We start from the raw sequence: 17,821 nt of genomic DNA, 5'->3' as shown, positions 1-17,821 counted from the left end.
GAAAACAAAGAGTTGGTTTAAAAAAAAAGGATCTTTTTCGGGATTAACCTAAAAAGGAGACAAGATTAATAAGGATAATTGAATAAAATGTAGGATGTTGAGGTTAATAATAAAATGATGGAATCCCTATGAATCACCTACCGTAATAGACAAACACGTCACGATCTTGTCGCGTATCCTCCTCTCGGTGTTCTCCTCGGCGAAGACGCTCGCACAATCCCTATCACAGGATAAACAAAGACGGCACACCTGATGGAACTTTGGCGGTACACTACACATGGTCGCGTTCGTTGAAAAAGGGGGCTCAACAAAGCACTACTTAGGTGCGTGTAAGGTTAACACTTCGGCGGTGGCCGTGGGGGGCCCTTTTCGGCGGCACTACTTACGGTTTACGGGTTTCGATGTTCGCGTTGCATCGCGTTCGCAACACACACGGTTCCGCGCGGGTTAAGGCACTACTGCCATCATCGTACTCTCGCACCGTCGTAGCAGCGGCCGAAACGCTGCGTTGATTACGGATTATGGTTTGTGGGCCCCCGTTATCACGTCTTGAAACGACTAATCGCCGAGAGAGGGCACCGAATGTTAACAACAACAACAACAATGGCTGCCGAAGACATTTCTAAATTTTTTTTTTGACAGCTTTATTTACGAGTGGCGCCATCTCAATTAGAATCGATTAAATTAACATTAACAAATCAAAAAAGAATTAACATAAATTATTGACCAGAAGCTATTTAATTAATTGAATCGTTTAAAATAAACAAAAAAAACAATTAATAATAAATAAATAATCTAAAAATTAAAATGTTTTTGATTATATTTTATTTACGAGTGGCGCCATCTCACTTAGAACCGATTAAGTAATTATTAACAAATCAAAAAAGAATTATCATAAATTATTGACTAGAAATTGTTTAATTAATTAAATCATTTAAAATAAACAAAAAAAAACAATTAATAATAAATAAATAATCTAAAAATTAAAATGTTTTTGATTATATTTTATTTACGAGTGGCGCCATCTCACTTAGAACCGATTAAGTAATTATTAACAAATCAAAAAAGAATTATCATAAATTATTGACTAGAAATTGTTTAATTAATTAAATCATTTAAAATAAACAAAAAAAACAATTAATAATAAATAAATAATCTAAAAAATGAAATTTAAAAAAATTTTCTCGTTTTTGATTATACATAGATGGCGCTAAATCGTCATAAAAAATTATTGGTTATGTGAACTCAGGCACTTAAAATCGAATAAAAATTACTTAATCGCACTTTACAAACGGGTTTTTGCGCACGAAACAATTAATTTTCATCATAATGAGGTAAGACCTAATTAAATCAGCACCAATACACAAAAACAAGAATATTCTAACCTTAAAAACGACTGACATCAATTTGTGACAGCTTCCTGGAACTCGCACAATTACATTTTTATTTTTATCTTATCTTTTAGCTTGCCCACAAAAGCATTAACAACAACCCTAGGGATTACCGTCGTAGGAATAGCTGGATATTTGATTTATCTTCTTTTTAAATCCGACGAAGACGATGATTATAATAACACAATCCCGAGAGCGGGTAAACACAAGATAGTACATGTTGGAGTGCCAAAAGGTGTTGTTGGAGCGTTAATTGGTCGAAATGGAAGCAATATTAAAAAGATTCAAGATGAATCAAACACGCGAATTAACACCAAGGATCTTGAGAATAACCCAGAGAAAATTTTTGTGATTAGTGGCTCAGCTGAAGGATGTATTATGGCAGAGAACCTTATTAGGGATTTCGTTCGAAATCAACCGATGGTGGAATGTTTTGATATGGAGGTTCCACATAGATGTGTTGGGAAAATAATTGGAAGATGTGGGGAACAAATTCAAGAGATTTCTAGCCTCTCAGGGGCAAAAATCAATTTTGCTAATGATGATAAATCAGCAGCAATGAGGAGATTATTTATTAGGGGAACTAAGGAACAAATCAATTTGGCCAAAGCTTATATTGAAGATATCATTAATAAGTTTGATAGTGTACATAAAAAAATGGAAAATAGCTTAGCAAAAAGAGAACCTAGGGCTCCTGCTAAAAATGGGGGCGTTATTAATTCAGTTGAGAGTCCTAAAGTTGAAAGAATTTCACCTTTACCTGGTTAGATTTTCAATTTAACAAATTCCTTTAATAATTAATTAATTAATTTTTTGTGGTTTTAGGACAACCTGATTCTCAATTTGATGTGTATGTATCAGCAATGATTGATCCTTCTCATTTTTGGGTACAATTAGTAAGCCCTAAAGCCACTGAACTCGATCAATTAGTTGAAGATATGACTGAGTATTATTCAAAAAAAGATAATCGCGATTTTCACATCCTTGATAATCTCCAACCTGGTGATTTAGTTGCTGCACTTTTTAAATATGATAATAAATGGTAAAAAAGAATTCTAACACAAAAGATTTTCTTTAAAATTAATTTTTTTGAAATTTAGGTATAGAGCTGAAGTTTTAAAAATTCATAACTCCCAAGTAGAGCTTTATTACGTTGATTACGGCGATACAGACACTACAGAATGTTCAGACGCTTACGAACTTCGCACTGATTTTCTTCAACTTCATTTTCAAGCGATTGAATGTTATTTGGGTAGGGTGGAACCTACGGAGGGTTCTTGGTCGGAAGAAGCGGTCGATAAATTTGAAGAATGGACTCATGTGGCTCAATGGAAAAAATTATCGGCGAAAATTAATGGGTACACTGTTCGCGAGAAAGTAAGGGCAAAACGCGAAGGTTCTCCTGTCCCTGGAGTCGAATTATTCGACGTCAGTAACGATCAGGATAGAAATATTGGGGAGGAATTGGTCAGACATGGATACGCGGTGTTTAAAAAGGAAGAAATGGGAAGTCGGGCTACTAGTATGAGTAATGTTAGCCTCGAGTCGTGTTAATTTTTTTTATATCGTACAAAACATATTTAATTTTTGTTTGTAAATAGCGGTTTCTTTTTGAGATAGTATTAAAAATGTAGATACTTAACCGTAAAAAAAGATTTGTGCCTTGAATTAATCATTAATTTTCAAAATTAGCTTGTTGAAGTTATTATTAATAAATGACGTTATGTTATATTATTAAAGGTTTTGCTTAAATACAAATTATTCTATTTTCAATTATACAGATTAAAGTTTTTCACCATGTTCCAAACCAGTGCTAACTACAAGATTGTACAATGAAGTAGTTAAGAACGATTAAAATTGATCCAAATTATTGGATATTTAATAAAAAATCTTTTAAAATAAGTTCAAACTTACCAAAAATGAAGATTCTTTGATATTACTTTGACAGATGTCAGAAATGATTTTGACAGCAGTTAGATATGTCGTTAATAGATGTCAGGACGATATTAAGTTGTAGTTTGAGGTAATGTTGAAATGAGTCGAAATTGTCCAAAACGATTTAGAGAATGATTAAGAACGATGTTAAAAGATATCAAAATTGATTGTGAGTCATGCTGTTAGGGATTAACTTGACAGATGTCACGGACGATATTCACAGTAGTTAAGAACCATTAAAATTGATCCAAATTATTGGATATTTAATAAAAAATCTTTTAAAATAAGTTCAAACTTACCAAAAATCAAGATTCTTTGATATTACTTTGACAGATGTCAGAAATGATTTTGACAGCAGTTAGATATGACGTTAATAGATGTCAGGACGATATTGAGTTGTAGTTAGAGGTAATGTTAAAATGAGAAATGAGTCGAAATTGTCCAAAACGATTTAGAGAATGATTAAGAACGATGTTAAAAGATATCAAAATTGATTGTGAGTCATGCTGTTAGGGATTAACTTGACAGATGTCACGGACGATATTCACAGTAGTTAAGAACCATTAAAATTGATCCAAATTATTGGATATTTAATAAAAAATCTTTTAAAATAAGTTCAAACTTACCAAAAATCAAGATTTTTCGATATTACTTTGACAGATGTCAGAAATGATTTTGACAGCAGTTAGATATGACGTTAATAGATGTCAGGACGATATTGAGTTGTAGTTAGAGGTAATATTAAAATGAGAAATGAGTCGAAATTGTCCAAAACGATTTAGAGAATGATTAAGAACGATGTTAAAAGATATCAAAATTGATTGTGAGTCATGCAGTTAGGGATTAACTTGACAGATGTCACGGACGATATTCACAGTAGTTAAGAACCATTAAAATTGATCCAAATTATTGGATATTTAATAAAAAATCTTTTAAAATAAGTTCAAACTTACCAAAAATGAAGATTCTTTGATATTACTTTGACAGATGTCAGAAATGATTTTGACAGCAGTTAGATATGTCGTTAATAGATGTCAGGACGATATTAAGTTGTAGTTTGAGGTAATGTTAAAATGAGAAATGAGTTGAAATTGTCCAAAACGATTTAGAGAATGATTAAGAACGATGTTAAAAGATATCAAAATTGATTGTGAGTCATGCAGTTAGGGATTAACTTGACAGATGTCACGGACGATATTCACAGTAGTTAAGAACCATTAAAATTGATCCAAATTATTGGATATTTAATAAAAAATCTTTTAAAATAAGTTCAAACTTACCAAAAATGAAGATTCTTTGATATTACTTTGACAGATGTCAGAAATGATTTTGACAGCAGTTAGATATGTCGTTAATAGATGTCAGGACGATATTAAGTTGTAGTTTGAGGTAATGTTAAAATGAGAAATGAGTTGAAATTGTCCAAAACGATTTAGAGAATGATTAAGAACGATGTTAAAAGATATCAAAATTGATTGTGAGTGATGCCGTTAAGGATTAACTTGACAGATGTCACGGACGATATTCACAGTAGTTAAGAACCATTAAAATTGATCCAAATTATTGGATATTTAATAAAAAATCTTTTAAAATAAGTTCAAATTTACCAAAAATGAAGATTCTTTGATATTACTTTGACAGATGTCAGAAATGATTTTGACAGCAGTTAGATATGTCGTTAATAGATGTCAGGACGATATTAAGTTGTAGTTTGAGGTAATGTTAAAATGAGAAATGAGTCGAAATTGTCCAAAACGATTTAGAGAATGATTAAGAACGATGTTAAAAGATATCAAAATTGATTGTGAGTCATGCTGTTAGGGATTAACTTGACAGATGTCACGGACGATATTCACAGTAGTTAAGAACCATTAAAATTGATCCAAATTATTGGATATTTAATAAAAAATCTTTTAAAATAAGTTCAAACTTACCAAAAATCAAGATTTTTCGATATTACTTTGACAGATGTCAGAAATGATTTTGACAGCAGTTAGATATGACGTTAATAGATGTCAGGACGATATTGAGTTGTAGTTAGAGGTAATATTAAAATGAGAAATGAGTCGAAATTGTCCAAAACGATTTAGAGAATGATTAAGAACCATGTTAAAAGATATCAAAATTAATTGTGAGTGATGCTGTTAGGGATTAACTTGACAGATGTCACGGACGATATTCACAGTAGTTAAGAACCATTAAAATTGATCCAAATTATTGGATATTTAATAAAAAATCTTTTAAAATAAGTTCAAACTTACCAAAAATCAAGATTTATCGATATTACTTTGACAGATGTCAGAAATGATTTTGACAGCAGTTAGATATGACGTTAATAGATGTCAGGACGATATTGAGTTGTAGTTAGAGGTAATATTAAAATGAGAAATGAGTCGAAATTGTCCAAAACGATTTAGAGAATGATTAAGAACCATGTTAAAAGATATCAAAATTAATTGTGAGTGATGCTGTTAGGGATTAACTTGACAGATGTCACGGACGATATTCACAGTAGTTAAGAACTATTAAAATTGATCCAAATTATTGGATATTTAATAAAAAATCTTTTAAAATAAGTTCAAACTTACCAAAAATGAAGATTTTTCGATATTACCTTGACAGATGTCAGAAATGATTTTGGCAGCAGTTAGAGATGACGTTAATAGATGTCAGCACGATATTGAGTTGTAGTTAGAGGTAATGTTAAAATGAGTCGAAATTGTGCAAAACGATTTAGAGAATGATTAAGAACGATGTTAAAAGATATCAAAATTGATTGTGAGTGATGCCGTTAAGGATTAACTTGACAGATGTCACGGACGATATTGACGATAGTTAAAGACGATTAAAATTAATTAAAGTTGATCCAAATTATTGGATATTTAATTAAAAAAATCCTTTAAAATAAGTTCAAACTTACCAAAAATGAAGATTCTTTGATATTACTTTGACAGATGTCAGAAACGATTTTGATAGGAGATAGAGATGTCAAATTGATCCAAATTATTGCATGTTTAATAAAGAAAATCTTTTTAATAAGTTCAAACTTACTAAAAGTGAAGATTGGATTTTATAAGAATTTTTAAAATTTAAATCGACTCCAAGAAATGGTATCTTAGAAATTAAAGAAGTGTGTTTAATCCTTACCTTTATAATTTACGTCTGGTTACGATTTCTGTTATTTTCTGTAAAAAATCAGCTTTCACCATCTCGAAACAAAACGGGTGTCATTCTTCTTAAAGGAAAATTGGATTAGGGATGAAAAGTCAAATTCTGGAAAAGGAAGAGATACCAAAAATGTATTAAATAAAGATGTGTGTAATTTTATTAGGAGTGATTCGATTATTAAAAATTTCTGTTTTGTAATGATAAACTAGTACGTATACACTTTTCCTTTTTTTGTTTTTAGGCATTTTCTATAAAAAAATAATCTCTCTAAAACAACAAATATAACGAGTAAACGTCCGTGAACAATTACATCTTAATTAATAAGGCACATTATCTAATTTTTAAAGTGTACAAAATTAACCGTTGCAAATACAATTTTTTATTACTTCTGTCAATATAAATAATACGTACAGGGTGGTTCTTAAATCGTAAATTAAAATAGATTAATTTATATTAAATAATCTTTTTAAACACCACCCTGTACACACCTAAAAAACAATTACCTATATAAAATATAAAATAAATTATTCGTAAACTTAATAAAAAATTGTTCATCCTTGGTAATACAAAAATATATTAAACTAAACTTGACGCACCTAAACAATCATTATCCAATCCGGATAAACTCGGCGAATTCCCTTTCGAGCTCCCATACACTTTTGTACTATACCCGGAATCATTATTTGTATCCCGATCGACATTATCCTGCGGATTATCCAACATTCTCGTCGTACTTTCAAACATCTTATTCGAATCCAAGAGCCTCGAAGAACCCTCCAACGCATTACTTTTCGTATTGTTATTGTCTAAGGTGCGCAACTTCGCAAACCGAGCACTAACTTCATTATAACGACGCACGTCGTATTCTTGAACACGCACCACAGGTTCGATGTAACGCATTTTTGAATCGACCAGTGATGCCATTGTTGTTGGACTATATAAGCCGGAACGACTGCGAGGTGGTGCGTCCATGGAGGGAACATTCTCATAACTCGGCGGATTTGTTGCAATCGAATGATGTTGAGGGTGGTGGTGGTGGTTGGAAGATTGATTGAGCGATGTGCCGCATTGATAAGAAGGTTGCGTTGGGTGTTGTTGTAGTGGTGGATCTTCTTCGTCGTCGCTACTTTCTGAATTTTCTGCTGTTTTCGAAGAGGCTGCTTCTTTCTTTTGGATTTGGGCGATTAATTCTTTTACGGTTTTCCTGGGTTCTTGTTGTTGTTGTTGTTGATTTTCTAGTTCATCCATACTTCTAATTAAATTTTTTTAAATAATTAGTTAAGATCTCATATTAAATCCATAATAAAATGCGCCGAATAGATGACTACAGTTTAAAATGAGTGTTTAAAACTACCTAAAGTACCATCGGGACACAAAAGGTTAAAATAAAATAATTTAACTCACCTTGCAGTGTGTAACGGTATCTTACAATTTCCATCCAACATTTCAAGACTTCTCGATCGCGGAAGACTCGTTTGTTGCTGCTCTCGCATACTGTGAATTCGTTCCGATCTCCTTCCATGCATCCCCCGGCTAATTTTTTGTTCCAATCCGGCGACGCGTTGCCCCAAACGCATTTGTGCCTTTTGGAGCTCTCGCTTATCCTTCTCCATGCGCGCCTCCAAATGCCGGAAAAGCGGGGCACAATAACACGTGTACCCAACCCCCACGGGCCCTTTCCGAATATTTCCCGCCAAATCCAAATAATACTGCTCCCCCCGTTTTAACGGTTCCGAAGGAAGCGAATCTAATCGCGGCGCCGGAAACGCTTCCGGATCCGGGTAATAATGACAACCGTACGGCGACCAATGTTTCGATTTTTCTAAATCGACGTCATCTTTCGACGAAGCCTCGTTTTTTTTCGTCGAATCAAATCGAACTTTACTCTTGGACCGCTTTTTGATTTTTTTCCGATCTTTCTTCATCTTTTCCGACGCTAATTGCTGTTGATCCAAAATGTTGACGATTTCGTGTAAATCCTTTCTTAACGCTATATCTTCGGCGGTTTCGTGTTGTTTGTTTCGCACCGATTTATCGCAACCGGCTTCCAAAAGAATTCGAGTTAATTTTCGTCTGCCCATCGCAGCCGCTATGTGTAACGCGGTGTCGCCGTTTTTGTTCTGTTCGGAAACTCGACACTGGGCGGAAATTAAAATTCGGGTAACCCCAGCGTGACCGTAACGAGCGGCCGTATGCAAAGAGGTGTCACCGTAATTGTTTTGAATGTCCGGATCGCATCCGCCCAATAATAATTCTCTACACGATTGATTATGACCGTTTTGACAACAAAGATGTAACGCGGTAAATCCGCCCGCGTTCATTTGAGATAAATTACAAGAGGAATTCACTAAAATTGATACAGTTCGGCTGTAACCTTTCCATGAAGCTTCATGTAAAGCACTATTTCCATGCTAAAAAAAATAAAAATATTCTATATTAAAAAATATTCTTATCATGACAAAGGCATGTTTAGATTTCGCAAAAAGCAGCGATTTTCCTTGAGATATCAAGGTTTATTATCAAAATTGTGCTGCTTATCTAGTAAACAGATCTCCAACAACAGCGTTAAAAGAAAATAAGCTACCAGCAGAAATGTTTTATCAAAAGAAAATTAACTTCAAGAAAATAAAAGTATTTGGATGTATTGCGTATAACTTAAAACCAAAACAATTAAAGAAGAAATTCGACTCAAACGCTGACACCATGGTGTGCAATCTTACTACTACAAAAATGTAGACCAAGATTTAATACCCTCACAATCCACTGGATGACGTTGTAGACTGTTGTAGACTGAATTTGCAGCAATCTGCATTATCTACACAAACAAAGCGCTTGTAACCATAGAAAAATTTATGTGTAACGTCAAACTCAGAGGTGAAAGCAAACGTCACATTTTTGTTTTGTCATTTAGTGTGATAAGTTGTGATAACCCCGTTGTATAAGCAAATTTTCTTCCTTACGTTCTTTTGGCTTAGTGTTTTATATCCTTTAGTTAAGTATTTAAATAAGTTAGGACCACTTTCACTACCTCTTGATAAGTGTATCCGATAGATAAATTGGCGCTCTCGGCCAATGAGAGCAATATACGTTAAAAATTATGAATATTATCTTGGAAAAACTTTAAATTAATATTTTTTCCTATTTATTTGGAAAATGCGCTTGACCTCTTCAAAATAAAGTAATGGTAACCGGTATAGAAATACCCATATTTTAATTTCACGCTTTAACCTAATTAGTTCCCTCACAATCCCCTTGGGAGCGCTTGTGCCAAAAAATAGTGGGGAGATGACCTTCTATATACATAATATATATAAATTTTTCTATGCGCTGACACCTGCATAATGATAGGATACGACTTTGGCACCTAACAAACAAGAAAATATAGTTTGTTTTTTATTTAAATCAATTGTCATTGCCAAATTTTTATAAAAAAACGGTCTGTACCACCCTAGATACCATGTTCTATGACCACGCTTTATAATATTTTCCACTAAATAATAAGTAAGGTTATGTATATTCTAAACGAAGTTGTCACTGATTGTCACTTTAAAGACGAAGCCACTAATCATAGAAAAATTTATATGTATTATGTATATAGAAGGTGATCTCCCCACTATTTTTTGGTACAAGCGCTCCCAAGGGGATTGTGAGGGAACTAATTAAGTTAAAGCGCGAAATTTAAATATAGGTATTTCTATACCGATTTATACCATTACTTTATTTTGAGGAGGTAAAGCGCATTTTCCAAATAAATAGGAAAAAATATTAATTTAAAGTTTTTCCAAGATAATATTCATAATTTTTAACGTATATTGCTCTCATTGGCTGAGAGCGCCAATTTATCTATCGGATAAACTTATCAAGAGGTGGTAAAAGTGGCCCTAACTTATTTAAATACTTAACTAAAGAATATAAAACACTAAGCCAAATGAACGTAAGGAAGAAAATTTGCTTATACAACGGGGTTATCACACTAAACGACAAAACAAAAATGTGACGTTTGCTTTCACCTCTGAGTTTGACGTTACACATAAATTTTTCTATGGTTTCAAGCGCTTTGTTTGTGTAGATAATGCAGATTGCTGCAAATTCAGTCTACAACGTCATCCAGTGGATTGTGAGGGTACTAAATCTCGGTCTACATTTTTATAGTAGTAAGATTGCACACCATGCCACTAATCTCTCGTCACTTGGCTAATATCTACGTTTTGAAATTAAAACTCGTGAGCAATATATTAAGATAACATAATTAAGTGCTATAATTAAAATTTGAATATTGTTTAAAAATCAGAATTACTGGAAGAATCTGAGTCTTCCGCTAGTTGGATGATGACAGGAGGTATATCAGTTATTAATGAATTTCCCATTAATGTTGTCCAATCTTTTTTAATTAGTTCTCCACAGTGGCGAACACTATTTGCCCACATCTCCGGAGTGTAATGACCAAGAGCTTTTTGCCAAGTCTCCTTGACACGACAGATCTTTTTCCCCGAGCTGGACTGAACATGTTTATTGTAATAAGTTTTTAAGAACGCCCAACATAGTTCAATGGGATTATATTGGCAATTGTATGAAGGAAGGCGAAGAACAGTATGGCCATGGTCTCTTATTAATTTGTCAATTTCAAAGGATTTTTCAATTTGAGGCTTGTAATAACGGATTATTTCCCATAACGATTTTTTATTTAAAGTTGGTTCAAACTGTATATTATGTTCATTTTTTTTTGTGCAGAAACTTGGAGCTTTCTCGATTTGTTTTGAGTGATATGGAGCATTATCCATTACTACCGCACACTTCGCACCCAAATTATTTAATGCTGGAAGTAATTGATTTTTCACCCATTCCATAAAAATAATTGACGTCATATTTTTATGATAATCTCTGTGCTCCGTGTTGTCACTGAGCAAGAGATCGCAATTTGGCAAAAACCCTGACGAAGTGCCTGCGTGCAAGATTGTAAATCTTTTTCCTTCGCCTTCTGCTCTTTGCGGAATACCGAATCTTTCATTTTCATTTTTGGGTGCCATTTTCGTAAATCCAAGTTTCGTCAAGAAAAACAAAAGTATACTCTCCGGATTCTAGGTATTGCAAATATGTCTTTAAAAATTTAATTCTTTTTGAAACTATATGTGGTTGTTCAATTAACACTTTTCTATTGCTAATCTTTTTATATCTATATCCCATAGATTTTATAATTTTATGTAATTTTGATCTACCATTAGTAAAATCACATTCATTTCTTGCAAAATTAAGTAAATCATTAAGTATTTGTCTTCCTAACTCTTCTGTAATAAAATATAAATTATTATCCGTTTTGTAGTTCATTTTACAGTGTTTTTGGTTTTTTTACAGTTTGATATTTTTTGTAGGTTTGAATAATTTTAAAAACCGTCGTGCTGTGAACCTAATACAATTATGTTGAATATAAAATACGTGAAGCTTTATCACATATATATTTTAAATTCGTATTTGGTGTCTCCGTCTGTACTTCTTCACAATACCTAATTATAGAGTTTTTTTCGCGTTTAGACAGTTGACATCCCGTTCCACCCTTTCTTAACATTTTTATGGTAGATTTAGCAGCAAAAAAATTATATGAAAATTGTTTTTTAATCAATCTTAACAAATTTGATAGACAGTGGTGGCACACAATTAAAGTAAAAGTCACGACATGCGCTTTTACTTTCAATACCAACTTGACGACACTTTGACAATTGATTTAACTAAAAAACAGATTATAATTTATGGAGAAAGTATCATTTTCGACGAAAATAAAAACATTAATGATCTGAGTGAACCACTAATTGCAACAAGTTTTATTGCCTTCCTTTCTTCTCTAAAGTACATTTGTGTACAAATCAATAAATTTGCGAATAAAGTTTCCATGCCTATACGTTTTGTAATAGATTTATAAAAATAAAGCGTTTCTTCGTGTTTCTCCAAGGATAAATACACATTTTGGTCGCCCGCGTCAGCTAATTTTGGAATACTAACGCTACAATACACGGCTTACCCTTTATAAATCCATAACTATTGCCGTCATACAAAAATTATGTACCTATATTATTCAAATTTAAATTAAAACATCGTATTTTCGTGCATAGTCTTTCCGTATCCTATGGGTTTATTTCTAATAGGTTTTTATCTTCATCATGTCAACTTCTTTGTGGAGTCAATAAACAGAAAAAATATTGCTATGTGGACTCTTGGTGAACTTGCCAATGAGTGGGGCCTCAAAAACCATTCAATACCATTGCCAATTCAATCCCATTGAACTGGTTAAGGCGAATAGACAAAGGTTATATAGATTGAACAAAATGTGTCGTTGAGTTGGAGGAGGAAACCATGAAATAGAGGAGGTGTCATCTCAAAAACAAACATTTTTCAACATTTTTATGCTACACACAAACACACTACGCATATTTGGTTGCCTATATAAATTCGCGTTACTCGTAGTAAAAAGTATGAAAGGTATTTATTTTAGCTTACCACACTATCCTGTTTATTGACATCAGCTCCTCGTGATATTAAGAGTTTTACTACGTCCTCGTGACCATCAGCGGCGGCCCGTTGAAGGGCTGTACATCCGGCACCATCGGGGCTGTCGATTTCACGGGGGGCGGCTGCCGCCAAAAGCAATCGCACGACCGCCACGTGACCCCCGCTTGCTGATAAATGCAATGCCGACCTCCCGAGTTCGTCCCTGCTGAAACGCACGCAACGAGCGTGGCCGAGGAGACGGGAGCACGCGGGGGCATCGCCGACGCCGGCCGCCGCCCTTAGAGCAGCTCCACCCGCGGCCGACACGCCCCCTATCATCCGGTGTCATGCATCTTACAACTACAAAAAAAAATTAAATTAAATCATTCAATTAAGTTTCTATTATATAGAAGTACTTTTTAATAGTTTTCGAGTTTCTATAACAGTTTCACCACAGTTGATGTTAAACAGAAATTGACCTTCTTAGAAGTAATTTTTTTTCAGCTTCTCGCAGTAACATCTAGACGGCGTCTGTCAGTCGTCTAATGTTTTATCGGGGCCGTTTACTTTCGCGAGAAAGCTTACTTAAAAACGATTTCCAACAACCGCATCGGTAATAACCTTGACCCAAAAACCAACTTCAACAAGGAGCGTAGAAAAAAAGTATATTGAGGAATATCCGTATAAATAGTACTAAAACACCTTCGCTAACTATGTATGGGAGGAGACAAAGTTTCAAAACCAAACTATTCTTGGGACGCGGCGACGTTGAACTGAACTGAACTGAACTCGTCAAAAATGAATCATTGTAATTTTTTTTTTCGATATTGTATTAGCCCTTCCTTACGGGAGCGGTTGATACTATTATTTAAAAGTTGATTGTGGTTATGTCAGAGAGACCTTCGAATTTTAAATAAAGCAATAAAATCAATTTTGCGTAGGATGTGTTCATTTATATACAGGGCCGTATTTCATTCTCGATTTTATGATTTTTCATAGAACAGAGGACTTTATGTAAAGATTCTGCAAGCAATAGGTAGTCTTAGGAGAGTATAGAATCCCATTACTAATAGTTAGACTCCTGCCAACTACATTTAGTCTTTTCCAACAGTATTTAGTCTTCAGCAAACAGTATATAGGCTTCCATATTTTATGTTTTACATTTTCGCCGATTAAGTTTTAAAAATTCCTATAAAATAAAATTCTTGAATAAGAAAAGTGTTCTCTTTCCAATGAACAAACCCATTTTGAAAAATTACTTTTAGTTTTTGAGAAAACAATATTTGAAATTTTGAAAAAATTTCAATTTTGCAATCTGCATCGATAACTTTCAAAATTTGCTATAAAATTAATTTCTTGAAGGATCCTTGTGGAAATTTCACCAATTATTAATTAAAATATCCTCTTTTTAATACAAAAAGCCGCTTTGAAAAATCACTTTCAGTTCCATCACTAGCTAAGACTATCTAACCTTTCATTTCAATATTTAGCACTCTGCAACCATTCTCTAATCGTCTATTTTCTGCACTCAGTCCTTTGCAAACAAAATAAGCAGTGCCCAGGCTTCTATGAGCAATATCCAGTCTTCTGCAAGCACTATCTAGTTATATATTAAGAGTATCTAGTCTTCCATCTTTAGTATTTAATCGTCTATTTTCAACATGTAGACCTTTGCAACAATATAGAGACTTTCATCTCAGTGTTTAGACATCTTCCAAGATGGTGGTTTGATGCAGAACTTATTTTTGAATTGTCCAAAACGACGAATCGGTTGCATCAGTATACAAAATACGACTTGAATTATCCACAAACGTTTTCTAACAGCAATAATAATCACTTTAAGTTTTCGGGTTCTATTGAGTCACCGCAATGATTATACGCAGTAAAACTCTCTCATTGACGTTTTGGAATTAAAGAATCGCTTCCTTTTCTTTGATCTTCTTTGGTACTTCTTAAAACTTCATCATAAACAGGTGTCTAAACACGAAGCGTGAAGCATTTTTAACATCTTTTAGATACTTTTATTTACTTTGAAACCACCCTGTATGTTTCTAAATAGAAAGTTTACACAAAAAAACGATTGAAAATGATCTTGAGAAGGCTCCAAGTTGTTTTTACGATTTCTTTACGTTCATTTTTAGTACACATATTGATGATGTCTTTATTTATAATCATTATATTAATTCCATTCGTTTTAAACAAAGCTTTTTTAAGCAAACCCTTCGACGATCAATCAATTTTAATCGTACCAAACGCGATTTAATCGAATTTCGTCCCTGAAATATCTATTTATAAGAATTAAAAGGGTTCTGTTCGTAAATCGTTAGTTAATTTCGAGTCGTGCCGATGACAAAAGAACTTAGCCCGCACGCCGATTGTTTATAAAACAAAATGAACGCGGCGTAGAACGGCGGAGTTCCCCAACAAGAACTATTTTTAGTTTACTGGAACGCTTTCGGACGTGAAGGTCGCATAGTAAAAATGATCTCTCTGTCCATTGAAAATCATTCCGTTCAATAAACTTTTAAGTTCATAAAAAATCGATTTTTATTAACTCCGTTCTAAATTCGAAAATTGTCTTCTTAATATAGATTATAACAAATAGCACTTGGCTTCGAAAATGTACTTATTGTTTCCGATGACACATACATTTTAGATTTATTCGGATTATTTCTGGATGAGATTCAAACCACAATAGAGTTGACACTGTTTCGAGTGCGTTTAGCTCAACTTCCGTTACGACCGTTAATCATTGTAAAAAAGCTTGAAAAGCAGTTTCGCATACCAGAACAGGTTAAATGGATTCAACAGTTTCTTTCGGATCAAACAATTGTTCTAGAATTAAAATAATGATTAAAAAATTGCGATTATTTTTTTAAAAGTAAGGTTATATTATCATAATTTGTTTATGCAACCAAAATTAATTAAAGATCACTTACATATCATTTTTCGGACAATCATCATTAAAAATATCGTATTCAACGATTATATTAGATTAAACTAGATTAAAATCGATTTAAAAATTAGAAACTTCTTGAAGATAGTGTCACTTTGACAATTTCAACTTTGACAATCAATCATGCCGATAAAGTAGGGAACAAAATCAATTTTTCATTAATTATTTATAAAAATTTAAATAAATTTAAATTAAACATTTTTTTTAGAAGATATTATATTATATATTAGATTAAACTAGATTAAAAGGACGTTAAAAATTAAAAACTTGTAGAAGAAAGTGTCACTTTGACAATTTCAAAATGACAATCAATCATGCCGATAAAGTAGGGAGCAAAATTCTATAATTATTTATAATTATTTAAATTTAAATTAAACAATTTTATTTCTAGGAAATGAATCATATTTTAATTCAGTTTGCAAAGGTGTTTTTTATGAATTCTTGGTAAAAAGACCGATTGTGAGGAACTTGGCAAAGTTAGAGGAGGTCCTGAAAATGTTTATTTATAACTTTTCAGGATTGTTTAAGCGATAACGTCATAAACGATGACGTACAATCCGTTTAAAGGTTGTAATTTCCGGAATTTTTAAAAGACGGCGTTAAAAAACAGCGATAAAGGTAAATATTTCAAAATGACCTTCCATCGAAAATAAACAATCGTCTACGATCTCGTTACGATATTTAGTTATTTACAATCAAATACGCTATTATTTTTGTTAAATACTCAGACGTTGAAAATAAAAATAAATAGAGTTTACTTCTAAAAAAGCAAATCGGGGTCTGGGACGAAAGAAGAACACACAACTCCGGTAAATATTTAAATAGGCGTCCGGGGAAGATTTATCTTCACCTCACCGAGAGAGAGACCTTCGGGAATGGTGAAACTAAAAAATAACGTACCTTTTCGCTACGTGTCCACGCTCCGCCCTCCGGGGTCCTCGTAACGGGGCATTCAACAGGTCCAGGTGTTACATGGCACTCGAAAAGCACGGTGACGGCGAAACCCAGTTGTAACCGCCAAACCACCAGAAAAACTTACAACTACACCTTGAAGAGAAGACGAATTTTGTGAAGATCCTTCGTTTTTTTACGCGCTCTATACTCGAAATAAACCGACGCCGACGACGCTTTCGGAACGACTGCCGCCGTTTTTCGACTCCTCGCGACGAACGCTTTCTCTGGACGCGGTGGCAGCCATTACGGAATGCCACAGTGAAAGAACTGGTCGGTTTTTTACTTTACTCGCGATTTATAACCAACTAAACTTGACAGTTGACACATAACCTATAAAAAAAAATAAAATAAAAAAAATACCACTGTAAAATCGTCCTAGTTAATGTTACCAACATTTTTAACGTTATTATTATCGCATAGAGATATTTCAAACAGTATTATTTTGAAGTAAATATCAAAAAAATCGTTAAAATAATTTTTGATTTTTAAAACGTTAAGTGGCGCCATCTTATAATCGTCAATGTTGATTATATGGTTTTCTAAAATATTAACAATTTTAAATTTAATTTATGATGAATATGTTAAATTAGAATTAATATTTAAATTAAATTTTATATTAGATCTTAAATTACAAGTAATTTTAAACAACGGTTGATTCACGCTGCTTAGATGGCGTTGTAATCAAATTACATTTCAAAGTTGATATTAAAGTGATAAAGTTTTTCACTTTAACAATAATTAAATGAAGTGGCTTATATTTAGCTTTTTCGCGTGTTTATGTGGCACTGATAGACCAACAATGTTTGTTTAAATGACTTCCATCGGTGGATAATAACTTTTAAGTGAAAATGCAGTCAAAACTTCCAGGTAAAGCATTTATGTAATTTTCTTAAAATCTTATATCTGAATGTATATCATAATTATACAGGAAGGGTTT

General features: G+C 33.1%; 3 protein-coding genes across 4 annotated transcripts in view; 1 reads left to right on the top strand and 2 right to left on the bottom strand.

Moving 5' to 3' along the window:
* LOC111413550 (GATA zinc finger-domain containing protein GATAd) overlaps positions 1–680 on the bottom strand; it is a 28,286-nt gene extending 27,606 nt beyond the window's left edge. For both annotated transcript variants that reach the window (XM_023044560.2, XM_023044561.2), the window contains exon 1: positions 142–680. In XM_023044560.2, the coding sequence (XP_022900328.1) occupies positions 142–279 (138 nt within the window). In that variant the 5' untranslated portion in view covers positions 280–680. The remainder of the gene's footprint in view (positions 1–141) is intronic.
* Positions 681–1,197: 517 nt separating this feature from the next.
* On the top strand, positions 1,198–3,167 carry LOC111413599 (tudor and KH domain containing protein papi). Its single transcript, XM_023044628.2, has 4 exons — positions 1,198–1,334; positions 1,466–2,154; positions 2,217–2,433; positions 2,492–3,167. Exons 1-4 carry the CDS (start codon positions 1,330–1,332, stop codon positions 2,943–2,945), a joined length of 1,365 nt encoding a protein of 454 aa, XP_022900396.1. The 5' UTR covers positions 1,198–1,329; the 3' UTR covers positions 2,946–3,167.
* A 3,459-nt stretch (positions 3,168–6,626) lies between these two features.
* On the bottom strand, positions 6,627–17,180 carry LOC111413601 (ankyrin repeat domain containing protein 6 diego). The gene is made up of 4 exons (XM_023044633.2): positions 16,831–17,180; positions 12,984–13,334; positions 7,899–8,905; positions 6,627–7,746 (listed from the first exon to the last, which is right to left on the bottom strand). The coding sequence occupies exons 2-4, from the start codon at positions 13,311–13,313 to the stop codon at positions 7,071–7,073; spliced, it is 2,013 nt and encodes a 670-aa protein (XP_022900401.2). The 5' UTR covers positions 13,314–13,334; positions 16,831–17,180; the 3' UTR covers positions 6,627–7,070.
* Between the last annotated feature and the right edge of the window lie 641 nt (positions 17,181–17,821).

Source organism: Onthophagus taurus, chromosome 5 (assembly GCF_036711975.1).
Source record: "Onthophagus taurus isolate NC chromosome 5, IU_Otau_3.0, whole genome shotgun sequence".
NCBI classification, from domain to species: domain Eukaryota; kingdom Metazoa; phylum Arthropoda; class Insecta; order Coleoptera; family Scarabaeidae; genus Onthophagus; species Onthophagus taurus.
The sequence above is the reverse complement of the archived record's forward strand: the minus strand, read 5'-3'. Positions and strand labels throughout refer to the sequence as shown.

Bases quoted from the DNA above. Each gene is read 5' to 3' on its own strand.
- LOC111413599 (XM_023044628.2), top strand. The intron at 2,155-2,216 runs GTTAGATTTTCA...TTGTGGTTTTAG, and splicing joins AAGAATTTCACCTTTACCTG to GACAACCTGATTCTCAATTT. The intron at 2,434-2,491 runs GTAAAAAAGAAT...TTTGAAATTTAG, and splicing joins TTTAAATATGATAATAAATG to GTATAGAGCTGAAGTTTTAA.
- LOC111413601 (XM_023044633.2), bottom strand. From the start codon at position 13,313: ATGATAGGGGGCGTGTCGGCCGCGGGTGGAGCTGCTCTAAGGGCGGCG. The intron at 8,906-12,983 runs GTAAGCTAAAAT...TATTTTTTTTAG, and splicing joins TCAATAAACAGGATAGTGTG to CATGGAAATAGTGCTTTACA. The intron at 7,747-7,898 runs GTGAGTTAAATT...AAATTTAATTAG, and splicing joins ATACCGTTACACACTGCAAG to AAGTATGGATGAACTAGAAA.